At 39.8% G+C, this 9,421-nt stretch overlaps 1 protein-coding gene across 1 annotated transcript; it reads left to right on the top strand.

Moving 5' to 3' along the window:
- The first annotated feature begins 6,392 nt into the window (after positions 1-6,392).
- LOC109863949 (trypsin-1-like) lies at positions 6,393-8,563 on the top strand. Its single transcript, XM_020444660.1, has 6 exons — positions 6,393-6,537; positions 6,668-6,756; positions 6,898-7,039; positions 7,129-7,242; positions 7,500-7,649; positions 8,111-8,563. Exons 1-6 carry the CDS (start codon positions 6,433-6,435, stop codon positions 8,255-8,257), a joined length of 747 nt encoding a protein of 248 aa, XP_020300249.1. The 5' UTR covers positions 6,393-6,432; the 3' UTR covers positions 8,258-8,563.
- The last annotated feature ends 858 nt before the right edge of the window (positions 8,564-9,421 follow it).

Below are 9,421 nucleotides of genomic sequence, written 5' to 3'. Positions count from 1 at the left end.
ACACTATGTGCGTGTGCGCTTTCTCGCATGAACTATATTAACAACAGCGAAAAAAAAACAACGGCGATCAAAACGCAATCCCTGTTTAATTATTATTTATCTTTTTCTAAAAAAAAAAAACAGAAACAAAAACGTAAAATCGATGCACAAATATATTTCGATGATATTTGCTGCCACTTTTTTTTATCGCGATGCTGATTAATTTTTCCGCGGTTTGATCGATCTGCTGTCAAATGTAGATTTTTAATAGTTCGGAGAGTTGTACGTTCGAAGTTGTGCGCGCGAAATTAATAACGCACCCAGTTATATGAGAATTTGCTCGTTAACCAAGTTTCGTAACTTATTCTGTAAGATTTCCCTCAGCGGAGAAAAAGACGCTGCTTATTATCAGCGTTTCTCTTGCGGGAACTACTAAAACAAAATGGTTTCGCAAGAATATTTCGATTGATTTTTTTCAACATGGAATAATAAACCCGCCCACAATTGTCGCAAGCGTGATCGTTTGACTGTTGTTTTGTTGTTAAAACGACGAGTTGTGGCGAGGCGCGGGAACAACATCGAGTAAAAAGTTCGATACGCTCTCTCGCGGAAAGTGTGCCCGGCGCGGCTGTTTATCGGAAGATTCCCTGACTCGCGACTCGCGTAAGGAGTCGCATTCTCGACTTCATCGGCAAACCGAGAAACTTCCGTTTGCTTATTCCCGCCCATTGACAACGAGAATTTTCTTCTTCTGGTTTTGTTGTAGTCTCGGCTTGTTGCTTATCGCGGACTATCGAACAGAGTTGACAAGTAGTTTTCGTCGCGCATGGACGACCGCCGTCTTCTCACTGGGGCGTTAAAATTGTGTCTCGGGAAAACGTTTTCCCTCCTTACTTTTATCTCTTTGTGTCGGATAAAATAATCGGATCGCTTTCGGTTTCAACGATTAGCAACAATATATGTTTGCAAATAAGCGATGAACACGTTATTTATATGTATATCTCATAAAAGCGCGAAACAATTTATTCATTTTGGTTTTCCTTTCTTTAATCTTTATTTAATGCGCGATTGCGTATGCGTACACAGTAGTGCTCGATTGATCGACGCACGTTCGAAATCACGCGCGCAAAATTGAAACGCATATTTGAACGTTAATTTTAGATACCTCATTTAAGCCTGAAATGGTCTCTAAAATTCGCGCTAGCAAAATTGATACCGCGCGGCCGCGTTTACGAGTGCAACATTTACGTCGCGAAAGCGGGCAAACGAGCAAATTTTTTTGTAATCCGAACCGATATAACGGCTGACTATTCGCCATTCATCAACAGCAAAGCTATATAATGAGTTATCGAAAGAGTTATCGCCGAGATCTCAACTGAAAGCACATCTCTTATAGCGCGAATTGAAGATGAGAGAATTTAAAAAATACATTTACATACAAATAAAATTAAATTTGCATAAAAACACACAATAAAGAGTTAAAGCTGAAGAGACGGATTGTGTCTGGCTAAAAAAAAGTCGTTATTTCACTAAAAAGATTTTTTCTCGTAAAACAAACGAGCTTTAACTCGTGTACATTTCCATTGTCCCGCAGCTTCTACTTTTAAAAGAGCAAAGAATAGCGATGGTGCTCTATTCTTGTTAATTCGTTTGCTGGTTTTCGCACGCTCTCTACGTACAAATAAAGTTGCGGCGCGCTTCGGAAAACGCGGTTTGTTGTTTCTTGAATGCAAGTATCAGAGAATAAATTTCTACAGATTGTGTCGCATCTTCTGCGGACGCTTCGCGTTGCAATAATCGCCGTACTATTATGACGTAATAACGCCCCCGCGCCATTACTTTAATACGGTATCGCGTCTCGCCGCTGAGTTTTCCCACCCCTCGCACACAATCGCGCACGTAATGTCGCGATATCGAACGGCCACTTCTCGGCTGCTGGTTTTCCAATGCGCCGCTAGCCATTCGACAGCGTTACTCCGACTTCTATTTTTATAACGACGTTGGGGATCAAATTTCTAGAACGACCAATAACAGTTTTTATATAAAAGAATTTCTGTATTCTCGATACTCCATATAAACACCATTTCTTTGTTTCAATTCAAGACATTCTTTGAATAAAACTAAAGTCTGAAAGAGGTAGAAAAAAAAAACTCGAGGTCATGGTGCAACGAAGTGAGAGAAAATCGAACGGGCATTGCGAACGAACCCGCAGAGCTATATTCGAGTCGATGAAACGACGTCATCGAATCGGCAATACGTCCGTTCGATGATGATTGCGCATCGCCGTCGCGAGGATTCGATGATAATGCTTCGATAGGGAACTGTCGCACGAGAAAACGTAAACGCGTATATCAACGCGGGAGTTGTTGTTTCACCGGAAGAGAAATATTTATACTGCTTACAATTACTCGGTACGATCTCTCCTCGACCGCGACGGTCGAGGTTTATTCTCCTTGGTGAAGAATAAACCACCGCGTCTGTATGATAGGTAGTCCAAATACGTGCTCGTGCTGGTAAAACAGTCGCGCCGTTCGATCCATCGTATTTATTGTATTCTTATATACTCTTTACGTTAGCGGCGCCAATATCTCTTTCTCTCTCTCTCTCTCTCTCTCTCTCTCTCTCTCTCTCTCTCTCTCTCTCTCTCTCTCTCTTTCTCTCTCTTTATCTTTCGACTTTGTTTTCGCACGCACAATATATCTTCGCATTGAATTAATATCAGAATTTTAGTGTCAAAAATGAATCAGCGCTTGAATGAACAATTTTTGCTTGAATTTATGCTTTGAGACTTTTATTTAATGACGCGGAAATAATCCAACTCCGGGAGCCGGAAGATACGGGTCGCTGTATTTGTATCAGTCTTGGCGCTTTATTTGCTGTCGTAAATATTACGTTTTCCGGTGACATACACGCGCGTAGAGTCTATTTCGCTCGGTACTATTTCTTCAAGCCTACGTGACGGCCGAAGAGGACGAAATGGTCAGGTGGACGACTGTCAGGGAAGTTATTGGATGTAGTCTGCGGCTTTATGGGATCATCGGAACGGTCGTTCGCCGCGCATCAGTTCATCGCGCCAACCGAAATGTCGAGGAAACGCGAAATTAAAACATTTTTATCCCACATGACACCAGGGCGAAACCGCACTCGATGATATTTTTCTTCGATCGTTTTCTTTTTGTTATGCTATATCTATATAACCATTTTTATTACAGCAATTTTTACACAGCAAACGTAATACATCATTCTCGCAATAATATTTTGTGCACGCTCTCACATTTGATTCTCTTTCACGTATAATCTCTCAAAATCTATAATAAATTAGATTTGCTAGTTGGTAAAGTGATATTGATTACTTATCAGCACAGAACGTCGGCGTTATTATTCATAGCTAGTTGATAGCTAGTCACCTTTGCGAAAATGTTGAATTTCGTGACTGAAAATTGTGCAAGAAAAAGAAAATTTTCTGAAAGCAAAACCGCTCATAAAGATCGACCGCGCGGTTGTGGATATTCAGCGATACTTTCATTTCTTCCTTCGATAATCCTAGATTCCGGAGCGAATCTGGAACTCGCGTTAGAAGCTATTCTTTCCCGATAATCGCTTGCCCAGCACTAGAATAAAGTAGCGTCGTCAGATCGCGGAATATACACAAATTCTCGATTAAGTGCGTAACATTTTCGAAAGTATTAAAAAGTTATTTGAAATTCAGTTGTGCGAAACGTGACGTAAGATAAAATTTCAAAATATTTCCAATTAAATTATACGCGAAATTCACATATTTCGAAATCTCACAATTACGGTTTTTTTAAAAGTATTCTTGAAAAAAACATGATCTTCTCAAAATATGACGAATTATATCGGTTCAGATACGTATTACGAAATCGACTAGTAATAAAAAGACAATATTTAGTCTGCAGCTGCGATGAGCATAAGCATTAAATTGAAATTAGCATTTTAATATCAAAGTGCGATATTCATTTTTAAGCGGGAATTTCAGTCGACGTCGTTTCTGTTATAAAAAGCGATTCAGCGTTAATTGCAGGTCAACGGAAATAATATTCACTGCGATTGATATCCGCAATTATATTTTTTGTTTAAAATACAACTAAAAATATGTAATTACATGTCGGGCTATAAACGCGGCAAAGAGAAAAGGCGATCTTAATTACTTCGGGAAAAAAAATTTTTATTTGGAATTAAAACTACAACATATCTTTGTCGCGGACACTGTAGCGCTAATGAGTCGGTGTCGGGAAAGCGAGTTCAAAGTAAAAACGTAAATATTATGTTACACGATTCAACACCACATTTCGTTCGCGAGACGAAAGATAAAACATAGCGTAAATTGCGGACATAACTATATACACAAATGACACCGCGTTGCGGTGAATGTCACAGAAAATTAGTTAATTTTTATGTATTATTCATATCTCTTGTCCATCTGAGCAAAAATTACGGTGATTTTTTTTCTCCTTCGGAAGAGAAGCGCGAAACATCGAGAAGCGTGAAACCAGAACTGTAATTTTGTCGAAATTGAGAATTAACTCTATTTTTTACGTATAAATATTCTCTCGCACAATTTGCCGCGAGGCAAAATGGTACACTATACATAGTCGTCTACTATAAACGTGAAATGAATTAATGTAGAAACACAGGAATACTCTAGATTAGACCAAATGTTAACAGAGGAGCGTTTTAACTTTTAATTTTTTTAGTCCGCTTTTTTATAGTGGAAAGTTTCGGAATAAAATTTTACATTACGCAAATACGCGCTCGTTGTAGTGGAATATATACTATAAGCGAAAATCACATCGAATAATCTCGCACGACGGCAAATCCACCATAAATTAGGATAAATGTAGTTTTCCGCTCACTGTAATTTCAATGTCGGTGGTAGTAACGCGAGGTGCCATTTTATCGATATTGCAATCGTGCGCTTATACGTTTGATCACAGTGAGTCACGTTATACGTGTTGGTTAATAGTTAAAAATGCGTTTTGACGATAACGGCGTGTATTTATCCGCTTTACATATAATTTGCCAGATGTTTTTTGAGTTACAATCAGAGATATACTCATGGTACCCGTGCGATAACGTTTTATCCAAAAATTTATCCATCTAATATTTCAGCAACCAATGTAGAATATTATCTCAATTTATTTTTTCTTTCAACATTTTTGTTTCTTACGGCGTTTAATATTCTTCTATCTCGATAAATTAAAGTTCGCGCTTCCTTCTGCGAGGAAGAAGCGAAGCTCACTTGAATCTCGATGAAGAGAGAGAATAAGATTTTGTTATCTATTTACTTGCGGAAAGTTGACGCTTACTAAGTAGATCTGCCAGACCTTGTGCTGCAGGGCACAAATATAACTCCAAGAAGTATGACAGCAGAATATTTCATATTGTATGTGTGTCAGCGTCACACGTACGTGTTAAACCGTTGTACGTGGTGGGAATTAAGTAAGTATCAGGAGTTTGAAATTTCGAACAGATTACAACGAGCTAACCCGAGAGGAAGTTTGCCAGAAGGTAGTAGCACCCGTTCAGATTTGTCCGGAAACATTTCCGTAAGTGAGATTGTTGTTTTGCAATGAAAAGCGCGATTGAACGCGATCGCAAATAATTAACTTGCTCTAATGGCGTTATATATTGTCGTGACTTCTCTCGATTTTAGTCTTTCTCTTTTCTCTATCTTCTGTTTGCTCCGTACGTTGTTTTGTAAATAACGTAAATAAATCTTATAGTTTTTGACGCCAACGATATCGCTTTATTTTTAAATAATAGAGTTAGCGAGCCGAGTTTATGATATTTCTGTCAAATTGACGTCGCGTAAAAGTCGGGGTTTAAAACTCACGTTTTTTTTTTTAGATTTGCAATCGATACATAGTTCTCTCTTTATCACTGGTGTATTTTTATATCGGAATATCGTGCAATATATGAAAAAAATGAGAAAAATTGTTAAAGACCATTCCATATCGCGCCATGAAACTGCGTATATTTCGTAGAATATTGAAATAGAAAAAATTTTGATCGCTGAGAGAGAGAGAGAGAGCGCATGTAGCTGTAAACGTTAAAAGCTTTGAAACATAAAAGTTAATTTAGACGAATGCTTCGAGCATTCCGTAAAAATCGGATTCTGAAAGATAACTAAAACGCAAGCGAATAATCTTGTTAGAACTTAAATTCGTTTGGGATTGAAATGTATCGCCACATATTCAATTACATATCTAAGAAGAAAAGAAATCAAGATATTTTCTTCCCGTTCGAGGTAAGAAAAGATATTAATATCGATTTTTAATCTCGCCGCTAAAAAAAAATGCATGAATGACTTCTGAGAAAAATGTATCAGCTCGTATATCATATCTCGATATCGCGGTGTCGTCTTATCGCGAGTGAACGAAGGCGATTTTCAAGTAAATATTGTCAGTGACGAGGTTGCCGACGATCGTAGCCATGTTGATTATATTCTGCCTGTTGTCACTAATAGTTTCCGCTTCGTGTTTTCAATCTCGAATAGTGGGAGGCTCAGCTACAACCATCACTAAGTATCCGTATCAGGTCAGTTCACGGGTAAAAAAAAAAAAAAAACACTCGTTTGTGATTATAGTGCTCCTCATTCAGATGATTCTGTGTGACGCACACACACACACAGATTCTTTATGTTATAAGAAATCCGCTTTCTCGACAGGTTTCTATTCATTATAACGATAAGCTCCAATGCGGCGGTTCGATAATTAGCAAGCAATGGATCTTGACAGCGGCCCACTGCGTTTATGGGTATGCGCGGCTATGACGCTTGCTCTTGACACACTCACGATTTTTTAGATCAGTTCAGATAGCACAAAATAACTTTAACATCAGGTCACACAAGTCAGTAAGTGGATTTATTGATTGAAGATAATTAATGTTGTGTTTTAGCGGAAAATTATCGCTCTTCAAAGTCCGAGTGGCAAGTACTTACTATGACAAAGAGGGTACTATGATCACAGGCATTTCCTCGATTATTCCGCACGAGTGGTACGACGAGGACACTTACGATTACGATGTCGCTTTGATCAAAGTACGTAAAATTGTAGCTTAAAAATTAAAATACGCGTGTACATGTGTTTGTCGAAAATATGTTTGCAAACAAACTTGTTTGTTTCTTAGTTGTCTGCCGCTTTGAAGTTGAGTTCGAAAGCGAAAGTCGTAGATCTGGCGACACCCTCGACGAACATAAAGACCGGCAGCAAGGCGATTGTTACAGGATGGGGAAAAACGTCGGTAAGTTTTTCTTGTATTTGTTCGTGTCGAAAGAAGTTTCAATTTTCGTTCCCGCGCGTTGACGTTTATCGCTGTTTTTGTTAGAGATTACGTTATACGAAGCTGATTAGCCGCGTGTAAACGTTAAGGTTTGTTTGTCGATCGCGATTGACCGTGGTTGGGTCGTCGTAACTAATTCATTGACGGGATTTCGGATTGACACTCGCAAACATTTTGATAGTCTTTATTACATAGAGAGCGTGTGTTGTGAATTTCAGTTGAACGGCCAGAGTTCGAAAGTACTGCAAACTCTAACGGTGCCGGTAATAGATCAAGAGATCTGTCGAAAGATCTTCGTACGTCATCGGATAGTAACATCGACTATGCTGTGCGCTGGATACACCACCGGGGGAAAAGACACCTGTCAGGTACGTTTTCGCTTCCGGTTCGAAAATGTATCTTCTCCCGCGTCGGCAATCTATTAGACTACTTTGATCAGACATTCCTTTTATATTCTTTTTTGCATTTTCTATCTGCCGTGTGCGCACAAAAACGGAATAAATAAATAACACACGTACCATCGAATTTTTTTTCTTTCTACATTTGTGAGAACAAAGAACGTGTCTTATCTATTATGAACTATCCGCTGCGCTATCTAATTCTTCTATTACATCAAAGTGTTAAAATCTATAGACGCGTCCGCGCAGAAATTTTAATACAATTTCTTTTTAATAATTCTTTTTTGTATCAAGAAACTCTGAATTGAGTTTCTAAAACGACTGTAGGAAAAATTAATTTAACGAGTTAGATGTTTCTCGGCATTCTTCGGCTGCGAGTTCGTAGGAATCGATTTTTGCGACGTACGAAAGTGAATAAGGTTTATTTGTAGGGCGACTCCGGCGGACCGCTCGTGCACAACGGCGTCCAAATTGGGATCGTGTCCTGGGGCGCTCAGTGCGCGAGTGTTGGATATCCTGGAGTGTACACGCGAGTATCCGCCATACGGAGTTGGATAACCAAGCGGGCGAACGTGTAGCAGAATTAATTTTTCCCATCTCGTCCGTGCGTTCTCCGAGATAGCGGGGAGGTCAGTGTACCGTTGAAAAAATATTTGCTTTTGTTTAGCCGCGTCAAAACCGGCGGACATTATGAGAAAGATACCACTTACGCGATGCTTATTTCGCAACACGAGAAAAACTGGAAATCTACGACCGAAGAAAAGGATATTATTTGCAACAATGTTGCTGTGTAATTGCGAAACTGTTAAAAACCGCACAATCTCGTAAACTTATATACTTGTTACATTTTAATCTTCACAAATAAATATTGTTTTTATCTTTTAGCATTGACGTAAAATCATGTTATCATTCAATTTTTGTGTTCTCAAAGATTATCAATTTGTTTTTTTTTTTCATATATTTTGTGTTACGTAATTCGATTTGTTCTTAAGATACGTTAATTTAACGCTTATTACGATAACCAATGTTCTCGGTACATTACGCAACGCACTCCTCGTATCTTAATTGCCGTCACGATTCCACGAAGATGAGCGAATATATAATTAAACACAATATCAGTTGCATGTATTCCGAATTGAGTTACGACATCGCGGCGTCGATTGAGAGAGCCTCGCGCGCGGATGTGTTGATTACACGTATTTAAGCGCGTGGCGCGCGATCTCTCTCGCGTATATACACGTGTAATCGCCAGGTGTTTTCGCGAGTTGCCGCGTGAGCGCGAGTGTAATCAGTTGCGAGGTGGCGACGTGCAATTTTGCGCAATGCTATAAATATTATCTAGCTGCCCTTTACACTCCACCCCGACGTAATCGTTCGTCATGCGGGATTATTAATTTCACCGTCGACTCGGAACGGGTGCTCCGAGTTGCCGCTCCGGCGGTTGCCGCGATGGCATTGAATAAGCGGTTTTGCAGCCTCGCACAGGTGGCTGAATCGTAAAGGCTGGCACGAACAGTCGACGCTCGCGTCCGCTGCACCTACCTGCCTTCCGGCTACGGCCGTAAAGAGCATTGCCATTGTAACGTACGTATAGCAGCCGGGATGATCGTCGTTTTCGTCCTGCAAAAAGGCGTCACGCCGAGGCGGTTTCGTCGTTGTGTCGGCGCAGCGCGCGTTCTTCGCATGCTATCTGATTTCTGAATAGTTAAGAATCACGGCTGACGCGACGCACTAATACAGTG

Source organism: Pseudomyrmex gracilis, unplaced genomic scaffold, assembly GCF_002006095.1.
Source record: "Pseudomyrmex gracilis isolate BER0280 unplaced genomic scaffold, ASM200609v1 scaffold_15, whole genome shotgun sequence".
Classification (NCBI taxonomy): Eukaryota; Metazoa; Arthropoda; class Insecta; order Hymenoptera; family Formicidae; genus Pseudomyrmex; species Pseudomyrmex gracilis.
Note: the sequence above shows the minus strand (reverse complement) of the source record. Positions and strands in the feature narration are given on the sequence as shown.

Bases quoted from the DNA above. Each gene is read 5' to 3' on its own strand.
- LOC109863949 (XM_020444660.1), top strand. From the start codon at position 6,433: ATGTTGATTATATTCTGCCTGTTGTCACTAATAGTTTCCGCTTCGTGT. The intron at 6,538-6,667 runs GTCAGTTCACGG...CTTTCTCGACAG, and splicing joins TCACTAAGTATCCGTATCAG to GTTTCTATTCATTATAACGA. The intron at 7,243-7,499 runs GTAAGTTTTTCT...TGTGAATTTCAG, and splicing joins CAGGATGGGGAAAAACGTCG to TTGAACGGCCAGAGTTCGAA.